Source organism: Zerene cesonia, chromosome 14, assembly GCF_012273895.1.
Source record: "Zerene cesonia ecotype Mississippi chromosome 14, Zerene_cesonia_1.1, whole genome shotgun sequence".
Taxonomy (NCBI): domain Eukaryota; kingdom Metazoa; phylum Arthropoda; class Insecta; order Lepidoptera; family Pieridae; genus Zerene; species Zerene cesonia.
The window spans coordinates 7,837,776-7,863,303 of NC_052115.1; the positions used below are offsets into that span (position 1 = coordinate 7,837,776).

The window sequence follows — 25,528 nt, forward strand, 5'->3', positions numbered from 1 at the left end:
ATACTTAAGCATTTATCTTTAATTTCCGCGGCACGGATTCACAAAAGCGTTCGGAGTCACGCAACCATTACGACTCGAATTTTTCCATCTAATGCTGGTGAAATTTTGGAAGTCATTCCATATAATGGAAGGTCTTGATTAAAGTGGTCACGATGTAATCCTGCTTGGATTTAACTGATCCCAGTTTTCGTATAAAGTTGTTTTTAAATCTCTGCATTATTTTAAATTCGGATTGAAGTCCGAGATCGTCGTAATGACGTAATTCACTTATATTAAGTTTCGGTTATGTTTTGATGTAGCTCTTTGTGGCGTCGTTTTTGCTTCGCTTCGCTAGGACGGACTGTAGAAATAGGTGACTACTGAAACAATTATTTTTGGTATCAAACTTAAACGTCTTCATATTATTCAAACTGGAATAAATGGTATCACATTGCGGGCACCAGCTTTCAAATGAAAAAAAGAATCGTAATCAGTTCACTCAGTATAAAGTTGCGAGGTAACAAACACAAAAATATAGTCGATTTACTACTCTTCGTTTTTTTGAAGTCGGCTGATAACAGGCTAAATGAATGCCCAACTCTTGTTGTGTACATACACTATGTTTCGTGATATTTATAGTCGAGTTTGCAATTTCAACTCTCATATGAAACGTGTTAAATTTGATAAATTAGAGTATTGTAAAAGTATTTTCAGTAGTCTAGCCTAAAGATAAACTTAAATTAAAAATAATCGGTCAAGTGCGAGTTGGATTCGAGACACTAAGTGTTCCGTACAAATGAGCTAAATAACACCTGCCAAAATAGTCACCAATCCAATTTTTGACCGGTCAACCTCGATTGTTTTACTATTTGTTGTTATAGCGGAAATAGAAACGCATCTCAGAAGATTTTAACTATCTTACTAACACGTATCATGAGATACAGCCTAGTGAAGGACCGACGGACAGACATACAGTCAGATGGACAAATATATACAGGTGAACAGCGAAGTCTCAACATTAATTAAAACAATTTATTATTATTACTTAACTATTGCTATGTAAAGACTAAACATATAAAAAATTCAAAAAAGCTCAAAAAGTTCTATGATATAAAGTCCTCTATACATAAAATTTGCATTACGATTCAAATATTTAGTATTTGAAAAAACTATTTGAGAATTTTATTTAGATCCTATACATATATTTAACTAAAATACAATAAATTTATACACAGCAGCGCGTTACTAAAATAACGACACCCAATTATCCTACTAATATTATAAATACGAAAGTTTGCAAGGATGTGTGTGTATTTGTTGCTCTTTCGCGCAAAAACTACTGAATCGATTGCAATGAAATTTGGTACGTAGACAGCTGGACAACTGGAATAACATATAAGCAACTTTTTATCCCGATATCCTTGTAGGATACGGACTTACGCGGGTGAAACCGCGGGGTGCAGCTAGTATTATATTATTCAGCTATTATTCAGCTCAATTTGAAACAATTTACTGCTTATAACAATTCTAAAAATTGTACGACAATATAACAAAGCCCCAATTTCATATTCTGTTTGTTTAAATTTTGATTGAACTAAACACAGTACGTTAATAAATTAATATTGTGTACGCAGCTTCGACATCAAAGCTTAGGTAATGGATTGTTACGTATTAGTTGAGATAATTTGTAATTACAATACTCTAGCTGTAAACGAGTAAATAAAAGCCTATGTAACGTAAATGTATTTTTGCTATTACAGACCGTATTTATGAGCTGAGAGAGCAAATATGGTTTTAAATCGTTTTAATAGTGTGTTTAGTAAACATTGAATTATATACAATTAAAATATGTAAATAAATGTATGAATATAATATTTACTAACACTAGAATAAGATTTTATTTACACTTTATCGGCTTGTGGCCTGAAATGAAATGAGAATAATAAATTATTAAAGAAAAAAATCAATTATTATGTGATAATATATCGGCAAGCCTTTCAATAAGTTGACTTAACATACAATGCACCTTTAACACCACCAGTGCTACCACGGTCGTGATCACTTACATTAGGATCCACTAGCTTGCATCTCCGCCATAAAATTGAAAGGGGTGATGAAATAGATAGTTCCATTCGGGTGAAAGCCGAATTGTGCAGCTTATGATTAGGAATTTACATATTTAAAGACTTTATTGTGCTATCAATAAAATACAAAAACAAAACTTACACGTAAACAAGAAGATACAGTACAAAATCGGCCTTATTGTTTCTATGTGGTCTCTACCAGACAACCAACTGAAAGATTTATAGCAACGTAACTCAACCGTAACTTAATTTAAGGTCGGTGTAAAGTATGAGTATATAGGAATATACAGTAGCTATCGCTACCAGTGATTGGAAATATCTTCAAGTTGAGTATGATGTATAGATTTATATATTCATAAAATGTTTCACCCAAAAAGCGAAGAAGTTTTTCACGTCGACTGTATTTATTTGTTGTGTGACTCGATAACTTGGTGGGTTTTCAACTGATTGAAGTGATTAATTTTGTATTTGATAGGAAATTGATTTCATTGGTCCATTAGAATTGGTCCATAGAATATTGACTGGTACCTGCTTGCTATGAAAACTGATAGTTAAAAGGTAAATGATTGTTATTTATTACGTAATATAATAATTAATTGGAAAGAGATTTTATTCTCGGCTCACTAATTGAGTTTGCATATTCTTTTAAAACATAGAATCATTTTCTAGATAGACGGTCTCTATAATGGAAAACCGTTTTTTAGTAGATCGTACAGAATGAATTAGATTTTAATTGCCACGTCTCCGGTTTGAAAAACCGGGGCGATAATTAAAATAACTACATGCGATATTTCCCTTTATACTCTCACAGATAATTTTCTACATAATATAGGTATGTAATGTTTTTAAAACACTTACATAAAATCTTACAGACGTTTACAAAATTCTCTCTTCTCAGGTTGTACAGACAACACAAATGGTCTGGGTTCCGATGTGCAAGATGGGTACAGTGATGTTGAGTTGGGGCTGGCGCAGCGAGGCCCCTATTTCGACGTGGCGTACTCCAAGAATGTCACTGCTTTAGTGGGAAAGACAGCACAACTTAACTGCCGGGTTCATAATCTTGGGAACAGAACGGTACGTGGTGAAAAATGGACATCTATTTGTGAATATAAAGGATAGTAAGAAACACAAATAAAAGATATACATGTAATTTTTTATATACCATAGTCTGCAATGGAGCGGATAGGCCGCCTAATGGTAAGCGCTACCACCGCCCATGAACATTTGGAGAGTTTAAGGTCGATTGCGGACCTTACGCCTCTTCAAATGGATTGCCGACTACAAATTGGAAAGGGATTAGAAAGGATTGAAGAGAGGAATAAGGGAAAGGACTGCGAAGGGTAAGGAAGAGAATATGGGCATATTATATAGTAATCGAGCGCTTAATTTTAATTATAACATTTAGAGAGACGTGGGTAAGCATTTTAAATTTAAGATAATAGGTATTCATACGCGTTGAGAATAACAAAACACAGTAAAATATATTCGTAAAATCTGATAAACAGCAAATACAGTCAACGTCCCTATAATAGTTATTATTGAAGTTAAATTTTGCACCATTATATCGTGTGTTCGGTTTCTACAACGACAATGCTGTTGTTATAACGTGATTTTTGTAGACTGCTCTTATTAACATCGAGTAATAAGTAATAAGTATATACAAATGTATTTTATATAATAAACAAAGAAATTTGAACACATCATCTTACGTAACCGCCTGTTTTGACCGCCTCCTTAGTACAGTGGTTAACGCGTGAGCGTAGAACCGAGGGGTCCTGGGTTCGGTTCCCGGTGGGAACGCACAAAAAAAAAATGTCTCGGTCTGGTCTGGTCAGAAAATCGATCAGTGAAACTGATGTACATCATCTGCCCCATACCCCACTAGGGGACACGGGACTTTACTTTTTTTATCTTACGTAACATTAAATAATCAAGAAAACAATAAGAAAGAAGAAAGCTGTGAAATTATATCGTGTATCTAATGATAAGTTACTTCCAGGTATCATGGATAAGGCACCGTGACATCCACCTGCTGACATCTGGAAGGATGACGTACACCTCTGACCAGAGGTTCATCAGCGTTCACAACCCTCACACGGAGGACTGGATACTGAAAGTGAATACTAACTTCTATATACCTTTTTCATCCTACACGCGTATTTGATACTCAAAACTATATTTTTTAGTATATTGAATTTATTCCGTGATTTGTAATTAAATTATGCCAATCCTGCTAGTTGTCCGCTTATAAATTTTCAGTGTATTTGTATAAAAGAAAAATAATTTGCAAAAAAAATAATTTTCCCGGGGATTCGGAGCATAGTTTTTACCTACAAGAGTCACCTCCAAGAAACACTTAAAATACATTTAAAAACTTTGTCTATAAATACTTTTCTAAGCCAAGTTTTTTCTTCATAATTAATTGTTTTACAATTATTTTTTACAAAACTACCTTATATCGTCAGATAAGATCTCTTTTTTTTCTTATATATGATCGTTTTCTCGATTCTTTCAAATAAAATCAAATCATCAAAATCGCCCATAAAAAATATATGATTATTATCACAAAAAAATGGGTCGTATTAAGAACTGCCTCCTTTTTTTAAAGTCAGTTCAAGCACGTGTTCAGACTTGCCATGGAATCTTTAATTTAGATGATAAAATGCTTTCATATTAATAATTCTGTTGACAATACACTGGAGACGGATTGTTTCATGAATAATAATCGAACGATGTGTTAAAAAATAGCATTAAAATCGATCTAAATTAAATAAATATCCATCCATTATTTATCATCTTTTTAACCATCGAAAGAGGCAATTAAATTTATCTAGTCTTTTTCTAGTTCTAATTTAATTAGTCGTGATTTCCAACGATGGTAATTCAACTTTTTTTTATTGCTTCTCGATAGCTCGATTGAATATACTTTTTCTCCACAGGTGAGGTTCCCACAAAGAAGAGATTCAGGCATCTACGAATGTCAAGTCGGCACTACTCCTCCAATCGGCCATCGGATGTACCTCTCTGTCGTTGGTTAGTAGTAAATCAGCATTAAAATTAATATCTGTTAATTTTTCCTACTAATATTATAAATACGAAGTTTTTAAGGGTGTGTGTGTTTGTTGCTCTTTCACGCAAAAACTGCTGTATAGATTGCAATGATATTTGGTACGAAGACAGCTGGACAAGTGGCATAACATATAGGCAACTTTATATACCGATATTCCCAAGGGAATACCGCTGAATAAACCGCTGGGCGCAGCTAGTATTTAAATAAATAAATATTTGAGTTTGAGCATGTTCAAGGCGACATTGATATGTGCCATATCTTTAATTTCGACATATTTCCTCCCCAGAGCCGCTAACAACAATTCTCGGTGGACCAGAGCTGTTTATAAACACCGAAAGCACGATCAACTTGACCTGCGTCGTGCAGCACTCACCAGAACCGCCACCAGCCATCCGGTGGACGCATAATGATGAGGTGAGAAAATGATAAGCGCCACAGTCTAATTATGCGGAGTAGTATAATGTATTTAATGAATGAATAAAAACACGTTTTAAAATGTCTGTGATAAGAAATAGCTAAAGAATGGCTGTAAATCAAAAGATCCCAATCCTACTAATATTATAAACGCGAAAGTCTAAGTATGTTTGGATGGATATTTATTCCTCTTTCACGTAAAACTGCTGATTTTAATAAAACTTTACAATAACATAGCTTATTTATCAAAATACGACATATGCTATATAAGTACTGGCCGTGGATTCGCAAGAGAAACCGCAGTTAGTGGGCAAAATACATTAAAAAGGTATGGTATTTTCTAAGATCTAAAAACAGACCCATTTTTATCGTACTAGCTTATACTATATATTATCTGTACGCAAGCCAAAAGTTGCCCAAGCCTTTCCATTTTCCTTTGTGCTATGATCCCTATCGTACCTTCGAAGCATTTGTATCAATAAATTTTGGCGCACATCCGTACGACGTATAATCTCGATATCCAGGTTATTGGATGAAAATAGTAGTTTATTTATGTATGAACAGAAAAAACGAGCGCAGAAACTATATACTACACATATAAATTTTATATATCCCTAATGAAGGTTCTGAAAATGAAATATGTATTCTAAAAGATTCAGAACTAGTAGACAGAACTGTTGGATCACTTAAAAGAATAGATTTCATAAAACACAAAACAACATGTCTATTTTTCAATTGCGCATGATTTATTTCAAACAGCTTCCGTGTAAACAGACTTCTGGAAGTCGATAAGATATACATCCCCAGAATTACGCAATCAGAACTCAAGAACCATCGGCAAGCTTCCCCGTTTTTATTTACCCCCTTTGAAACGATGCCAAAACGACCTCACTGGTCTGCCAGGAAATAAAATTGATGCCTCCACCATTGTTCAACTGATGGCCCAGTTTTAAAGTCGCCGTGTGATATTGACATACCTAAACACGTCTGGATGATAAAGGCCATATTTGTGGCAAGAGCTGGTGACATCAGCGGTACGTTGGGCATGATTTTGGAGATTGTTTTAATGGTTTTTCTCACAACTGCTATTTCCGTAAAACGGACCAAAAATTCAAATAGAATTTCAAATTCAAATACTTTCCATACTTACATTAGTTTTCACATATAATCCGCATTAGCTTTCTACCATGAAAATTGGTCAATGCTTCATGCAAACTACCACCGACACTAGAAAGAGACAAAAAGTATCATATGTCTCTCTCCATACTCAACTACCTTTTAAAAAATTACGTCAATTCAGTTTTGCCGTGAACGAAAAACAAACATACGCACACATTCCAATTTATAATATTATATATATATATATATATATATATATATATATATATATATATATATATATATATATAGTATATTATAATGTAAATAAGTATTATTTAATACTTTACATTTTTAATACTTATTAGGATAATAAGTATTAAAAAATATATATCCATTTTCTCTCCTGTTAAATTTCAAACAGTTTCACATACGGCACACATTGTTCTATCACATTGCCATATCTTTTTTACATCGCTGTCAAAAATATAGTCTCCCATCTCGCCCTGTAATCTTTTTGCTGTTCTCCTGAATTTTTCCAGAAAATTCGAGAACAAAATGTCGACTCGAGTTTGCTCATACAGCATCATACTTAAGCTTTCCCGGGCGTTTCAATAAAGATTTTACGACGAGTGATCTGAATTCTGTACAAATGTCTGCTTTTAAATATTCTCAGAAGCAAGAATAAGATTATGTGAAATATTTTATAAGAATCAACAATATATATAACAAAATTTGATAGCGGAATAAACTTTCAGTACCAGTTGTCCTGAGAAGAAAGGATTATGAGATGTAAATAAATGAAACACATTCATCACAATATGAAATTGCGTTATAAGTTTATACGGAGTGGCCCATATTGTATTTGGTATTTCACTAAGCTAGTAGCCTAGGACTTTTGGATCTTGCGTGGTACTGACTTGGGGTTGTAGGTATAATAAGGGTTGTGGAAAAACCTCATTTCTCTCATGGAATTTAGGAACGAAGCCGTTAAGTGGATCTTTTAGTTTTAGGAAATTACCCAACTTTTACAGCGTGAACAATGAAGTTATGATCGCATAGTAAATTTATATGGGTAGTCTAAATTATTGGAATGCGATAAGGTAAATTATTATTGTGCTTATGGAAAAATCGATACTGCATCAAACAACACACTCAACTATTCGAGTATGCCATTAGGTGACGTTTTATGAGGTGACTGCGTGAATTTCGAAAGTCGCCAGGCGCTGAGCGATTACTGTAGCATTACACATTTGTCGAATGGATGTTGGTGACGATGCGTACAGGGCAACATTAACGAGGGTCGTTGGAATGTTGAATTTTAACCAATTTATTTTAGTCTCCAACCGAATTCAAAAAAGCAGAAGGTTCTTAATTGTATTGTAGAACATGATAGAACTTTCGAATGGATTGACCGATTCGGCTGATTATTTTTTTATTTGAAAGCTGGTGCCTTTCGTGTGGTAGATTTTTAATGTGGTCTAGTCCTGACAATATAAAGATAGTTTAGTTTTTTATTAATTATTACAATCTTTTAAATATTGTGGAAAATAAACGCATTTTCCAAAAATAATAACTAAATTGTAATCTATCTTACCATATAAACGAGTCATCGTTATTATGTAATGTTAATTCCTATCAAATTAACTATATAGGTTACGTTTCCAGTATATTCATTACATGCCAATCGGCGACCCACGCGCGACCGCTCTATTAAAGTTTGTTTGAACTGCTTTCGCTCATTTGCGCTAGCTATTACGGGAACATCGCCAATATAACGTAGATTTAAAGAATATTTACTAGTATTTTCTTGTGTTTGATTTTACGCGAGTATTACACATTTAGAAATTAAAGACTTTACAGGATTTCAAACGCGATTTATTCAATCTTTTATTAACCTCGCTAACATAAGTTCGCTAACCGTTAAAAATATAATGAATAAATCGCGTTTAAAATCCGTTAAAAAGTCTGTAATTTCTAAATATTTACTGGGACAAACGAGACTTTTGTCTTGTTTGGTTGAACCGCCACGGACGTTCCAATGATGATAAAATTCTATGATCCGATAAGTGTTCGTGAGCCGTCCGTAGTTGGCTCAGTGGTTAGAACCTCGTACTTAAAAGAGATATGTAGGAGGTTAGAGACCAGTCGAAGTTGCAAAAATAAATAGATTTTTCAAGTCACACAATAAAAAATGGTGTAGGAAAATATGACGAAACTGACATGTGAAAGAATCAAAAGTACGTCACGTGACATTTGCCAACACGTTGGCCAACCAGCACTTGGCCAACGTGGTTGATTACAGCCTAAACCCTCATAGGGTGCCCGGGTTCCTGAACATATATTATGTACCTACATTATATGTAATTAACATATGTAATTAACGCACCTAACTTGCTCCACAAAGTCTCGCTTTCGTATAGAAAAGAATTATAAAAGAAACTGATGTTATTAGTAGATTAAGTAAACTTTAAATCCTATATTGCTAGGATCTGGCTGACCCTCAGAAACCCGAATATCTGTCGGAAAGTGTATAGTCGATTCCTAGGAAAACTAAGGGCCAGTACTCCAGTGTACCTAACTTCTGAAATTAAGTATATATTTCCATGTAAGTTAGTTTTAAGCTATTTCCTTACTTATATTGTAAGGATGAAATATTTGTATGTTTGTAATATTTTCACACAATAAATACTGTACACAATAATGAACCGATTTCAATAATTCTTTCACCGTTAGTAAGCTGCAACTTCACTGAGTGAAATAGGCTATATACGTAACATGAGAGAAGTATGGGCGAACAGTAGTATTCAATACAAATTTTCCGCCTGCGTCTTCGTTAACGTAGTCAAAGGTCAAAATACAGATAGACCCGCGGTTTTCCGTAATAAATCCTATATCCCCTCTTATTTGAAACAGAGAAAGTTTAGGACCTCTAAACTTTCTCTGTTTCAAATTTCAACAAAATCGGTTCAGCCGTTTCTGGGATATAAATAGTATAACTAACAGGAGTATATTATATTAAATAAAAAAGACCAGCTTGGGAGTGTCTTACCATCTCTTCACCGTAGGAAATGTTATCTTAAACTGGTGGCAAAGAGTAATCTAATTACTCTAACGATTCAAAAGGATGTCTAGTTGAATAAATGATCGTTTGGGCTTGGGTTTTACCTGCTATCCTACACTTAACCATAAGCATGAATAATTGGACACGTACCATTTCCTCAATGCGGTTTGCGCTCTGGTCAGCATCGTTACAGGGATGGAAAGGTTTGGAACATAAACATGCTATATCGATCATTGTATTTGACTACAACATCTTCAATTACCATTTTGCAATTCACCACAGATCGAGTTTGAAGTTACAATGTTATAAAACAATTCTCCTTCTCTAAGAATGACTGCTCAAGTTTTGTTTAAAAAATTTGTCATATTAATTTATGTTCTATTAGGTGTATGCCACGGCTTCGAACGGGTCATTTATCGTTATTCAAATAATGTAAACTGTCATATCTTTAAAGTTGGATCAAATTACCCACGGTGTGTAAATCTAATTACAATCGGTTGAGTGGTTAAGGAGTCCATCGCCAACAAACAATGTGACACGTAATTTATATAATATATCGAGAAGATATAACACAATGTTAATTTTTACATAATGTTACCTTTGTATATGGATATGGAATGAAGCGATCGCTTTCCACACCAATTGCTTCAATATAACACGCTTCAAAAGATAACCGTCACACTCCTTCCTCATTCGAAAAAGCAATCGCCAAACTTACACAGAAGATGCATCCAAGGCATTAAACGTCACACACGTCGAAACGACTGTCATTTTTCTTACTCGAACATTGATATCGAAGCTATAAAATATTGATATTCATATAAAACATTGCAAATACGTGTTACAAGAAATTGATTCGGAGGTAGTGAGACATGCGTGAAATCGAAATGAAGATAGCTTACGAATCGCTGTATGAATTATGGCAAGCCAAGTATATGAAAGTGGCCTATTACTATAAAATACGTGAGCTTCACTCTTTTGTATTAGAGAAAGAGGAATCAAATGAAGTTCGTGAAACGATCTGCAAACTGAGAACTGTTTCTCTAAACCTGATTGCACTTAAATAGATTTGATGAGGTATTTGACGGCACGCATTAGTTTGCTATAAAAATAGTTTATTATCTAATTTCAATTTCGTATGCGCAAATTACTAAATAAATTATAAATATAGAGTACATGAGTAGACGATTATAATTGCTAGTCCACGTGCATTGGTTTTTCAAATTATGAAAAAAAATAATCAAGTAGATTATAGGTCAAAACCCGGGTTGGAAAAAATAAGACTTATAAAATGAATACACAATTTTCCTCAGTATATTATAATTGTCGACAAAATAATGCCAAACACAAAAGCATGGCCTTAAAACTTGGAAAAATGAGGGATTGATCTTTGATACGCAAAACATAAAATGGAATATATTTTTTTAAGATCGTAAAAAAAAACCCTTGACTTCTCTGTGTGCACAATATTAAACGATTTACGAGTCAGGAAATTGCCGAAATGATGTTCCGTTCCTGAGCCGGATATTAAGAAATTTTCAAAATACTTATCTGGTCTCCGCAATGCATCCACAGCTAAGTGGCGAGATGGGCCTTATCTGATACCCGCGCCGCTCATATTTAAAAAATGTGCGTTCATAATATGTTAATAATAAAAAAATAAATTCACAAATATACAATAAAATGATGTCATTAGGTATGCCTTTAAAATTAAATATAGGTTTTCAAGTAGGTATTTGACTAAAGTATACAGTTGATGAGTTAAAAGCATGTAAAGTCGTTCAAAATGTCATGCTTCCATTATGTACAAAACCGTATACTCCACGGGAGCGAAGCCGCGGGCGGAAGTCTAGTTAATCAAAAAAAAAAATCTATACTTGTTTGTTTAAGCGCGCTAACCTCAGGAACTAATGGCCGGATTTCAAAAATTCACCGTTAGATATGTTAACTCATGATAACTCAGAGCTATGGGCTATAACTATATCACGTACAAAGACGGTTGGATAGCGATCCACGTATCCAACCCACCTTTGCAATATTATAACTATCGAGTTATAACCAATATTCCCATACAAAGAGCACATAACAATACTCACCTTTACGCGATCGGTAAAAAACTAGTCACGTATTAGTATTACATTTCAAGATAGCAGGTAGGGTTTCAGACCCTTTTCAAATATGTCCATGACTTATGTCCTTCTTCAACAAGCGTCTGCTACTGAAGTATTTTCTAAAGGAACCGATAATAAGCCTCTTATAAAAATACCCTTTATGTGTTTTGTACCTTGTAATTTTTATGAAAAATATTGAGGTACGGAAATAGATTTATATCTTTTTGGTTGAGTTAGGATAAGGAAATACTCTTATATCGTATAAATTAAAAATATTTCCGGGAATCTATGTAGATTGTTTCTATATAGCGTTCAAGAAAAACTAATGATTTTCTTTCTCCCCGATAATGGTGGAGCTAAAAACAGTATCACTTCCTATATATATATCTATCATAATATATTTGCTATTCCACAATTTATGCATTTTTATGGCTCACTGAGAAGGCACTATAGGTTTTGGCTTTGAAATAACATTTTTCATTAGTCTAAATGTATTAATCACATAGTATTAAGAAAAAGTTGCTCAAATTGGGCAGACAACTTTGCGAGCGCTCTAAAAAAAACACTATTTACTATTTCATTAATTAAAACAAATTTATTGCACTAAGAAATTAGTAAACTTCGCATAGGATACAATGATAATGCATGAGCGGCCTTAAGATTTTAATGATCAATTATTTATTACGTCTTGCTTACATATTACAGCACTATTCCATCGTTATAAATATACCAACAATCCAATTATATAAATACATATAACAGATCACCTTTAAGTAATAAGGTCTCCGTCTACGCTGGTTTAGATTTAAGAGTTATTTGAATATTTTATATATAACTAGCTGTTGCGCGCAGCTTCGCACTATTTTATCCATTCTTAGCGAATGCTTACGTCATAACATCTATCTTCATGCCAAATTTCACCCCGATCGGTCCAGTGACTTGGGCTGTGCGTTGATAGATCACTGTCAGTCAGTCACACTTGAGTTACATATATTTAGATAAGTGCAGGACATTTTTTTAATTATTTATTTTTACCATTTTTTATTTACCAGGAAATAAACTACGATTCCCCTCGCGGCGGGGTGTCGGTGATCACGGAGAAAGGGGAAATGACCACGTCACACCTGCTGGTGCAGAAGGCGAGAGGATCCGACTCCGGGAGGTACACCTGCGCGCCAGCCAACGCAAACCCTAGATCAGTTCTCGTCCATGTACTTAGTGGTAAGATTTACCTTCTTATCTTATATATTTCTTTAGCATATACAACATTCAAATGCTTTATAAATGAGACTTTTTAAACAATGAAAAAATTTTGTCTATTCCCACCCCGTAATCATTTCTTTTCTATTCTTAAATAAATACCTCTACAATATCAATATATTCTTACATCCATATGTTTATTACCACATATATACAGATCTGATTTGGTACAAAGATAGATTATAGCCTGGATTAGTGGATAGGCTACCACGCTTTTACATCGCAGTTTCCAGCTAGGCTTTATCAGATAAATAGTTGAAATTCAAATGTAATTTAAAAAAGAAACACTATCCAATATAACGATTGAAGTATTTTTAACACTAATTCTAATTACTTTTAGTATCAACCTTTTCAATACTAAAACTTTCATCTGGATCGCTCCCAAAAATGAACAGTAAATTGACGCGAATTTCATTTCGCCGATAAAAGCGAAACGAAACTTTTTGCCGATAAAATTTTTATAGTTTTTGTTCCCAAGTTGTTAAACTCACATGTAAAATGTTAGATTGCTTTGATAGTATTGGAACACGTTTTCGTTTAATTTGGATAATTGTTTGTTTTTCTAGGCTACGAAGGATATTAATATTATAGGTTTTCGTATAAAACTTCGTGAAATGTATTTTTAGGCTGCTCTAATTTCTGATGAAACGATAAATTATGTTCCAGGGTAGCTGGCATATTTTTTATCTAATCGCTTATAGTACTACAATCTCTTTCCTCACCCTCCATTATTTTATTCCCGTGGTCAATCCTTGCTTTATCCCTTATCTCTTAAAAGAAGACGGTGATCGCTTACCACGTGGTACCAAACAGTCACCACGTGGTCGCAAATCACCACTTAAAAGCCCGGACATATATTTCAAAGATTTCATTATAAATTTTATGGTGTGAAGAAGAACATGAAATTCATCCGTCAAAAATATAATATGTTTACAACATTGCAATCTGAACTAATACCCTAACATTACCATACATACATACATTTACCTTAAAAAATATATCATTTAATCATGAATATCTTATACCTTTAAACGAGCAATTCTTGTATATATATATATATATATATATATATATATATATATATAATTGGAATCTCGGAATCGGCTCCAACGATTTTCATGAAATTTATTATACAGGGGGTTTCGGGGGCGATAAATCGATCTAGCTAGGAATTTTTTTCAGAAAATGTCATATTCGTGTTTTATTCGTGTTTTTTTTTCCTGACATCTATTGGTGAATAATAATACTATTTTGCTTCGTAGATAGCTGGACAACTGAAATAATGTCATATTCGTGTTTTATTCCTTGTTTTTTTTCCTGACATCTATTGGTAAATAAAAATACTATTTTGCTTCGTAGGTAGCTGGACAACTGAAATAACACATAGGCACTTTTTATACCGATATTCCTACGGGATACGGTTACGTAGCACGCTTACGCGGTTTCAACCGCGGGTCACAGCTAGTATATCATTATTAGTTACCCGTAAGCAAAAACTTTCCTTGCTAATATATAATCTCTTCTCGGTATATATAAAACTCTCGTGTCACAATGTTTGTTACCATACTCCTTCGAAATGGCTGCACCGGTTCTCATGCAATTTTGTGTGCATATTGGGTAGATCTGAGAATCGGCTAACATCTATTTTTAATATCCCAAAATTATAAGAGAAAGGCATCATTTGTCCGGTCGGCTAGTGTCAAAATAATTTAATTAGAAATCACAAAATCAAACAGTCCAAATATATCACAGTAATATTCCCTATAAAGGCAAACTAAATATCCCTAATTCTCAACTACACCATTGCATTGCCACGTAGTATAAATTAATTATTTCATTCGCAACGAGGAACGAACACTAATCGCTTCTATATGCATCTCTACATTAATCAAATTGCATGATGAAAGCAAAGGGGATATTCCAATTGGATTTTAGAGCATATTATGGCGCCATTGAATCTGGCTTGAGAGTGGTGCTCCTAAAAGATCTATTATATATTAATAGCAGGATATCTACAGCATCATGTTCAGGAGAGTGAGAAGATTTTAGAGCCATATCCCCTATCAGGCTCATACAGGTCTAAATTTCCGTTTGATACAAAAAGTACAAACATATATAGTTATTAAGGTTACCCCAACTTCAAATAACACCATAAAACTGTATCACTTTTTATACAACATCTACATTAGAATTGTTTTTTTTAAAATTGCTCATTAAAAACTATTATAATAAGAGGTTTTTTTACTAGCGAATGCCTCTATGATTATGTTTTCTTATTTAATGATTAGATATGATAAATTAATCACTTAAATACTTTCGTATAAATAAACTAGAAAAATGAGCGAAATATGCGAAAATTTATCAATATTTTCGTATAAGAGTAGATAGTCTTATATTGTACCGGTATATGGAACGTATATAGGGCTATTGTTACCGTTTTTCTCCGAGGGGGGGTAAAAATATCATAGAATAAACACGTACAGAATATTCTAAGTTTTTCTTTGTTTCAGGAGAGCACCCAGCCGCAATGCAACACGGTGGTCAGTTACGCTTGCAGTATCCACTGTCGGCAGCCCTACTCAGCGTCATTGTAGCCCTTATGGGTTGCTAGTACTTGAATACATTAGCTTTCTAACATATGTATTTTTTTTAGGGCTGGCACGATTAGGAAAAGCAATTGAGAAATTGAGACCATCGTTTTTTTTATTGTAGTTCAATTTATTAAATGTTGCATTGAACCCCTAGCTTTTTCAGACAGCCCTTTTGTACTTTATTTTATTTTAGGAATAAATATTGTATAATTTTTATCAGGGTTAGTAAACGTCTTATATAATAAAATTTGTAAAATATCTTCGCCATTTTAATGTTAAGTATGATATGACCAATTAGTTTGTTCATTAATAAAAAATTTATCTAAAAATTGTCGATGTATAAATACTGAAAAGTAGATACATAAATTATAATTAAGGAATACTTATGATTCAGAAGAATATTAAAAACAATAATTCTATAAAACTGATGTTGTCTGCTGCATTTTCTTATATATATAATGGTTACAAAGCCACTTAACCACCATTCTTTCAAATATTCTATCATTTATTAATTCAAATTTAACACCACGATCACTTAAAGCAGCCAAGAAACGTTTCAATTGGTCCTTCGAGCTGGAAAACGGAAAATTAAATCCAATTCATTGCAAACAGTTTCAAAATTCGAATCCGAATTGTATTAACCAATAACAACGCACGTCAACAAATCCCCAGACAATGCCAAAACATGGCTAACGATCCAACAAAGATATGTCATGTAAATTGAAGTTATCCTGTCACGAGATTTGTACTCCCTAGCCACTGGTTTGCTTGAGGTTACAAGTTAGCCAATGTATCCTAGAGAGATTAGTTATAATTTTAAAGGATGATTTAATTTTAATATATATGAAGTTCTTAGCTTCAAGAGACTTGAAGATGGGATAAAATAAGAGATACAGATGGTCCGCTTTGTGCGGTGGTTGGTGAAGTTTGATCTCAGGGGATTTTATACAAATAAGAAAGACTGTGTAGGAAAAGGTTGATCACGTTTTCAGTAAAGAAAGTGGATTATAACGACTTGAATTTTATACTAGGACATTGGAACAACGAGGCGATTTTTCAAATTTGTCATCCATTTTTCTTAGGGCTTGATATACAAATTGTAAATGAAGCAGGTCAAGGCCACTTTTCTGTCACTGTGACGTCACACCGATGGCCCACTCTGATACACGGCGAATCGAAAGCTTTCTCTTAGCCGACTCTTGACATATTGTTCACAATTTTTATTTCTTATTGTTATATTTTAGGTCAAGTGATTACTGTGCTGTTTTTTGAGATGCGAATTGAAGATATTGGAATATATGGATGTGGTTATTTTAAAATCGTGTCTGGTAGCCCAAAGGCCAAGGGGCATTGCTTAATGGCTGTCCTAGTCACTTAATATACTAACTTAAGTGATGATAGTGTTCTTTGCTTGTTTATTTTGTAAAAATTTAGCTCAAAAGCTACTCGACTGATTTTAAAACTTTTAAAGCTATATTGTCACTGAGCGAAATAGGTTATAATCTTATTCGTGTTAAACCGGGCGTGGTCGGGGGAAGCGACTTTTTAATAAGATAATCATTATTCAATAAACTTCTTTCAAACGCATGAGCTGTTTCCTGTTTCACAAGTCGAATGTATAATTTTCAGAAATGAAGTATTTTCTGAATATTTCGAAATGGCGAAGATATCATTTATTTGATTGAATACTTAATTTCAATATATCTATTGTATGGATGACGGTGTTAATACATTTGTAAATAATAAACTAAGTTGTAGTGTAATTAATTTTAATTGCAAGTTATTGAATTCACAAATGGAGATATGTTGAGTGTAAGAATTAACGTAAAATAATAATGGTTTTAGTGCTAAAGATTGAGAGGCGTAATATGCAACGCTTGGACCGGACCAAATGAAAATTTGTAATTTATTATTTTAAAACGTTAATAAGGAAATGACAAAGATATTTTCCCGGGTGATAAATAACTATTTCGGACGTGTCAAATCCTCCATTCCATTAGACAAAAAAATCATGACATTAAATTTAGCAAAGAAGCGAAATCCAATCAAGATTGCCGCTTAAAATGAGTTAGACGTTAACGTAAAACGTAATAACAAATTGTGTATACTTCAATGTATAAAAGCAAAAACTGTACCTATCTGACTATACATTAGAATGTCTTGAGTTAATGCAATTTCAGTATGTATTCCATTACTCCTATCAATGGAGGGAGACACAAGACTCCAATACAAAGCCAGCAATGTATTTGCGCTGCCGGAAAAAAACGTTTTTCACTCAATTGATTTTTAAAACGATATTCGAAAACTTTCAAGTTAATTGTCCCGTTTTGAGAAGAAACGGACGGATTTGGCTGAGTCATTAGAAATTTACGAATTAAATTTTCATGGCGGAACGAAATTTTTATTTGATTTGTGATTATTGTTTTTCAATAATGTATATTCTTTTGTGTTTCTTTGTACAATAATATTTTAGTAACTTAAATTCTCATAACATTATCTTTATCATAAACGAGAAAATTCCATTCCATTCTATCCATGGGTTTTCATCCGCTTGAAGTGAACATAGAGAGTATGTGACTTAGGATCTTTTTGTTGTCCCCATTTTAGTATCCTGGGAAAAAAGGAGTGGTACCTTCCCCCCGTCCCCATCCGCCCAGCGTCGCTGACCTTTTTTGTTGATAAGGTTTATTTTTGTTAGTTCAGTGGTTGGCGCATTAGCATGACTCAGTGGATACTAAATACTACACATATCTAGTGTTAGTATATATGTGTATACCTATAAAACAAAACAGATAGGAATGTTTCTACATTCATACATACACATAATATATATACTAATACTGACAATACATATGTAAGAAAATCGTAAACATTTTTTTTTCCTTGCCCCTCGTCTTCTTACATTAGCTTTTAAAACGGGCGAAATATGGCGGGATCATATAATAAATTTTTGCTTTGTGTTTCACTTTGTTCGCCTTAGATTAAAACGTTAGATTGTCCCAACGCAACTTGCAATATATTATTATTATACTTGTAGAAATTTGATGATATTAAGACAATATTCCTCGTTAAATGACCTTTTGGATCATGACAAATCAAACCAAAAACCTAACATCACATGCAAACGCTAACCACAATATCTTAGAGACAGCAGGGATGATAGAAAACTATTCATTTACATGTAAATATATTACTATTTGAGATATATAACGATTTCCATTTGCCAATTCAATATTTTCACGCATTTATTGAATTAGATTTAGACCATGTTACATTAAAGTTCTTAAAGTATACAATGTACGAGTAATTAAATTATTTAAGGTAATTTAGATTGTAATTATCATGCAATTGTTTGGTTTTACGTTAAATTACGGTTGTGTAAATAATATCTATGATGGAAAGCTGGAATACTGTAAATATTCACTTATTTAAATTAATAACCAATGTATATTGCTAAAATGGCATCACAAAATAACTAAATAATTATATTAATATAAAAATGATTCAGGATATGGGATATAGAGTTAAATATTGTTCATTTAATAAAAATCTGCATTGATTATAATGCTTGTTTCAAACAGTATTTTAACTTTCCCATAGCGATGTAATGTTTAAATATTAAGGAAATAAAGTAATCGTCAGACGAGTGTTCTGTTTCATTTTCGTTAAATCCTGCATTTATATTTCTATTTTTATTTAAAAGGAGAGATTTTTTATTAATATCGTAATGACTCTCCAACGAATGCGAACACTGTAGTTTGTCTCTAATGGTTTCATCAATAAAGTTCCATTCTCAAATAAGTAATTATATTAAATGATAAATTCAGATCCGTTTTAGTGAACCCTATTTCATCCTTCTAATATTATAAAGTGAATGTTTGCAAGAATATGGATGTTTGTTAGTCTTTTACGCAAAAACCACTGTTGCTATCTATATGAAATTTGGTACAGAGAAAGATTATAGAATGTGCACACATGGGCTATATTTTGTCCGGGCACCACGCAAGTGAAGCCGCAGGTTTCAGCTAGTAAAGGATTTGTTTTTATGCCCTAAGCGGGCAACTGAGCTGGTGTTTCGCCTAATGGTTAGCGATCACAACTTTTAAGGGATAAGGGATAATTAAAGGATTGCCTAGAAAGAAGAAATGGACTTGGAAGCGTGAAGAACATGCTAGAACAAAAACTGTATACCAAATTGTATCAAACAGCACAAACATATTATGAAACAGTTTAAACAAATAAAACATTCACATCAAAAAACACCTCGCGATTTGTAATATTACCACGAGTATCATAACAAATAAAGTTGTGTCCGTCTAGTTAAACTCGATCCGCATAGCCGCAAGCAAGTTTTGTATAAAATATAAAGTTTTGCAACGCAGCCAACAGCTAATCTAATAACCCTATTATTCGCTTACAGCGTGAGCGGAAAATTACATCAAATATACAGTGAATATTATTATGATAATTCATTCGCAAACACGCAGAATGACCGGCGTCATACACGTATTTGGTAGCAAAGATTATTTCGTAGATACGGAAGTAACATTATACTTATAGTTCTCATTTTAGTATTAGCATGAATAGTGCCAGAGTTAGGTATGTATGTTCGACTAAGAGAGGCTAAGTTTACTAGTTAGTGTTAAGTTAACATCCACTAAGCAAGACTGCAGCGAAAACATCAATTGAATTGAATATGTATTACAGTTAAAGGCGTTTTTGGTTGCGTAATTGGGTTTTTCTTAAAATAAATGAAGCAATTTTCATAAAAGACATTAAACGTGAGCAATTTCTACACAGCAGAACAGAATACACAAACGGTGTTAAATTGTTAGTTTAATAAGTATTATTTATCCATATAAAATCCTTCCTCTTGAATTACTCGTATCTATTAAAAATAACCCCATTAAAATCCGTTGTGTCGTTTTAAACATCTAAGCTTACATACATACATTGGGACAGACGCGGGAAGCGACTTTGCTTCATACTTTGTAGCGATTAGGAGGATATAAATTACGACAGCTCGAAAGAACATATATAACCTGGACAATGCTATGCAAAATTAAATCTATAGATATAAAAATGAATCCCTATTTTCACGCCATCAAGCGTGAACGGCTGAACCGATTTCAAAAATTTTTCGACCATTAGAAAGCTGCAATTATACTGAGTGATATGTACGGGTAAAACTGAGGCGAACAGCTAGTAAACAATATTATTACCCACTCAATCTACTGACTCAAATAAATGCCACATCTATATTTTACTCTATGCCACGAGCGCAATCCCATCTGATATGTAACCGCAAACCGCGGTTCATAACTTTGCACTTAATTATTATTAGATATCTATTATAACCGTGTTATCACAAGATTGCATGCGGGGATGACCTCTGAATGGAATTGTGATATAATAATTATATGTATTAAAGTACACCCTATATTAAATTGGACACCCTGTATAATAGAAAGAAAGAAAAGAAGGAAAGAACCATTTATTTTAACACACACAAACACACAAATAGTAAAAATACATAAAAATAAAAAAATGAACTGAAAAAAAAGGTGTGTGTGCGATTCACACACGATAGAAGTGAAACTTCAGTAAATCGACAAAAGAATGAGATATAGATAGATGAATATATATAAAATAGTATGTATATTTCCGTCTCATTCTTTGCCAGCTTCATTCTACACATTTTTGTATTTGTGTCTCTTACCTGTCGTTTTTCCGTTGCATCAGGTTTGAAATCACAACGATTCTAAAGAAGTTTCACTTCAAAAAAACAATAATAGAATGAAAAAAAAGAAATAAATAAATATAGATTACGTGTGGTTGCGTGCGCCAAAAAAGGATGCCACTCGGTATATTTGAGGAAAAACACCTCAATACTGATTTTCAGTGACACCCTTTCGACATCTGGATTGCCAGCCACTAATACAAGGAGTTTCACCAGTAGTGTATTATGTCGCATGAAACAGTGAATTGTGCTTGCGTACTTTCGTCAAAAAATACTTAAATAACAAAACGACATACAGATTTTCTTATTTGATTGTTTTTAAACGCATGTTTTTATCGCTAACTTCGCGCAAGCAGCCGCTTACATACCGCCCCTGTTACATCGACACTATGCCTATGAAAACATTATCTTAAATACTAATATTATAAATGCGAAAGTTTGTAAGGATGTATGTTTGCTGCTCTTTCACGCAAAAACTACTGAACCGATTGCAATGAAATTTGGTACGTAGACAGCTGGACAACTGGAATAATATATAGGCAACTTTTTATCCCTATATCCCTACGGGATACGGACTTACGCGGGTGAAACCGCGGGGCGCAGCTAGTTTTAAATAAAAGCGTGCGTAAGGATAACAAAGGTGGGCAGGAGGCCAATTAAAGATATCCCCTAGATAGGCCTTCATATAGGGTTATTAGAATTTATCTAATAAAAAAATGTGTAGGGGATTTTATGAGTGTTTTACATAATCAGCGTGTGAAAAACTGTAAGTTTCACAAGCATTACACGACCGGCGAGACATTATAATAAAACAACAATGAGTGAAATATTGAAATCATCTAAAAATAAATTGAGTAAGACGTGCGTTGGGACAAAAACGTCATAAAAGTTTATGAACAAAGGAATTATATGTACGTTAATATTATAAAAGCGAAAGACTAAACGTGAAATCACAAAAACTACTACATTTATGATAGAGTAATAGATTATGTGGTGTGAAAATCAGCTTATAGTATCTGCATGGAATTTGGTACATTGGTAGATTATAGTCTTAATAGGCTGCTTTTTATCCGGGTACCGCACGAATGACGCCGCGGGTTACAGATAGTTAATACCATAAGTATAAACGACCCAGCAAAAACTGCTTGCATTAAATTGAATTCAAATGTAGTATTTAAATCCCCGTATTAATTCACATTAAGATCCCTCTTTAGAGGTTTAAAGGATTTCTCTCCGATTTGTGGTTAGCGGCACCCTCATCACGGGATTGTAGTAAGTATGTGATTATAATATTATGGTGTATTATGTTTTAAAAAGGTGATAGCTTAATGGTGAGGACCTCGGACTTAAAATCGATAAATGGGGGATTCGAAACTGTTATTTTTGCGTGCACATGTGTATGCAACACTATTGCTCGAATTGGGGAAGGGAAACATCGTGGGGAAACCGGCATGTCCAAGAATCAAAAGTTCGACGACATGTGACATCTGCCAACCCGCACTAGGCCAGTGTGGTGGATTATGGCCTGTACCCTCATAAGATGCATGGGAACATATATGTACTGATAATGATGATGAAACAGAAGTCATAACAAACCCCTAACTACAAATTTTTGGCAAAAACTTGAAAGAATGTCTTAACCGACTTTAGAGTACACTGTTAAATTTTATTTATGTGTACTATTCATGATACAGGCCTCCATATATATTATACTAGCTCTCCGCCCGCGATCTGTTACGCGTAGGGGAAGGAATATATAAGCTGACCCGGAGCTTTCCCAACATAGTGAAGTAGTATATCCTTTGTCATATCTCGGGTCACAAACTACCTCCGTACTAAATATCAATCAAACCGGTTCAGCCGTTGTTAAGTTATAAATAGTATAACTAACGCGTCTTTATTTTATATACACAGATTATGGACTTTAGTTTCTCAGTATCCAGTTTCTTGAATATACTTTTTTGTGACATTCCGTACACACACACACACACACGTACATAAACCCTTGTAAAAATTCACACAAATAAGATTTTGGTTTAAAAAAGCATCACAAACATCGTAAAGAAATTTTCACGGTCACAAAATCCCAGGCCTCCATAACACTCTGTAAACGCTGGAAAATAAAACATTAGCCTACATTGTATTCAAAGTCAAGTTTCGTTGTCACTCGACGAGAGAGCTTGTTAGTAATAAATAAATAATTCCTTCCTTTGTATGCTGTAAACAAAGCTTAAACTTCATAGTTTTAAAGCAATTTTGAAATGTTTGTTTTTGTTTACAACGACCAATCGTAGAATATGACTTGTTTTTTTCTTATAAGCTTCCATTGTTTTGTGAAACGCCAGGGATTGTTTATTTCCCAGTATCAGTTTCAAGGAGTTGTGAAATATTTAGCTGGGTATAAATATGCATTTTATAAAAGAAGAATAATCCATTTTCTAATACAGTGCCTTGCGGTTCCTGTCGTTTTTTATTGCTCTGGGATGGTCATGGTCGGAAAGCCTTTTATTAAACTTCATTTGTTTTCAGCAGTGCCCCGCGGTTACACCCGCGCACATCTGTATCCCGTAGGAATATCGGTATAAAATTTGCCCATGTTTTATTCCAGTTGTCCAGATATCTACGTACTAAATTTCATTGCAATCGTTTCAATAGTTTTTGCGTGAAAGAGTAAAAAACGTACATACACATACACTGTATGTGTATGTATGTTTGTTAATGTCCATCCTCACAAATTTTCACATTTATAATATTAGTAGGATTTTCTTTAGCATGTCTATTTAAATAACTATGAATCGTAGCATAAAATAATCTAAGCATCAAAGACCGTAAGAGCTAAGACGGTATATAGCTAGTGAGTCCATCGCCATAAAATTCTATTTTTAAGACAAGTGATAAGCTACAATACAAAGCGACCATTAAATCTTTGTAAGGCCATATTGTTTCTTTTAAAAACAGATGTTTGATGAAGATAGACCCACTTTTTATAAAATATTATGTCGTTTATCCTCTGTCGCCATGAATTATCTCCTTCATAAATTTTAAATTTGCAACTGGTTTTAAAGACCCCAGATAAAGAAGATCAATTAATTCCTTAGCACAATACGTAACTCCCTACATAGCTTTTACTGAAACAGCTAGGAATTCAATATGAAGCTTGAGCTGACCACAATTGAAAGTTCAACACTGCTTTGTATTCGATCCTTTCAAATGCCTAAGTGATACGTATCATTTTATTTGCGAGATACCCTGTACTATGTGGTCTGCGGCTTTTAGGGTTGCCATTTTTACTAAGTCTAGTCTAGACCCGGTTACAGCCGGATGTATCTGGATTTAAATAATCTCTAAATCTAAGTTAAAAAGTATAGTATTGCACGTTAATTAATTCATTCATTCATTTCTTAATAAGTAAATTTCACATGTTTCATGCAGGATGATTATCCATGTTTAACAGCAAACTGATTTTATTTATTACGTATAGTTATTGTTTTAAAACTGGGAATACCTTCACATACAAAATACTTAAACAAGGAGTCAGTTGTCGAGTAATTAAATGATATTTTCTTATGATGTTATTTTATAAAATACCTTTAACTTCTTATGTCAATTTATAAAATTCCTCCAAAATTCAAAATCATGGTCACAAAAAAAGATTATACGCTATAACCACAAAATTTCGGGGTAATAGCGTATAATCTTTCAAAATGCGTGACGTTGTGACGTCATCGTTTTATTTACAACTCCCTATTGAGAACTGGGCGTTGTAGAATAACCATGTTTCACACAATTATAGGATAAAAATAATTTAAACTGTGATGATAATTTGAATGGTTATATTGGATCTAAATAGACCATGCTATGATGATGCAAGGTTTCAGCCAATACGCCTCACAAAGGAATACATATTCATGCAAAATCATTGACACTGCGGAATCGGCGTATTGACGAAGCAGCCTTGACCTGTTTCATGCAGAGATCAGGTGTCGATATCTCGCTTATAAATTGATGTGTTCTATAACAATGATGGATGGATGTTGACTTTTTGACGTGACAACGTCTTAAATTAGGTTGCGGCTCGGAGGCACTCATGAAAAAGTGTAACGCCCGGTAACGT

General features: G+C 33.6%; 1 protein-coding gene across 3 annotated transcripts in view; it reads left to right on the forward strand.

The window, feature by feature from the left end:
- Nucleotides 1-16,057, forward strand: part of LOC119831779 (zwei Ig domain protein zig-8-like) — a 137,187-nt gene extending 121,130 nt beyond the window's left edge. For 2 of the 3 annotated variants that reach the window (XM_038355280.1, XM_038355282.1), the window contains exons 4-9: nucleotides 2,962-3,140; nucleotides 4,066-4,182; nucleotides 5,006-5,099; nucleotides 5,423-5,550; nucleotides 12,876-13,044; nucleotides 15,594-16,057. In XM_038355280.1, coding sequence (XP_038211208.1) covers nucleotides 2,962-3,140; nucleotides 4,066-4,182; nucleotides 5,006-5,099; nucleotides 5,423-5,550; nucleotides 12,876-13,044; nucleotides 15,594-15,694 — 788 coding nt within the window. In that variant the 3' untranslated portion in view covers nucleotides 15,695-16,057. The remainder of the gene's footprint in view (nucleotides 1-2,961; nucleotides 3,141-4,065; nucleotides 4,183-5,005; nucleotides 5,100-5,422; nucleotides 5,551-12,875; nucleotides 13,045-15,593) is intronic. The other variant, XM_038355283.1, reaches the window with a different exon arrangement.
- The last annotated feature ends 9,471 nt before the right edge of the window (nucleotides 16,058-25,528 follow it).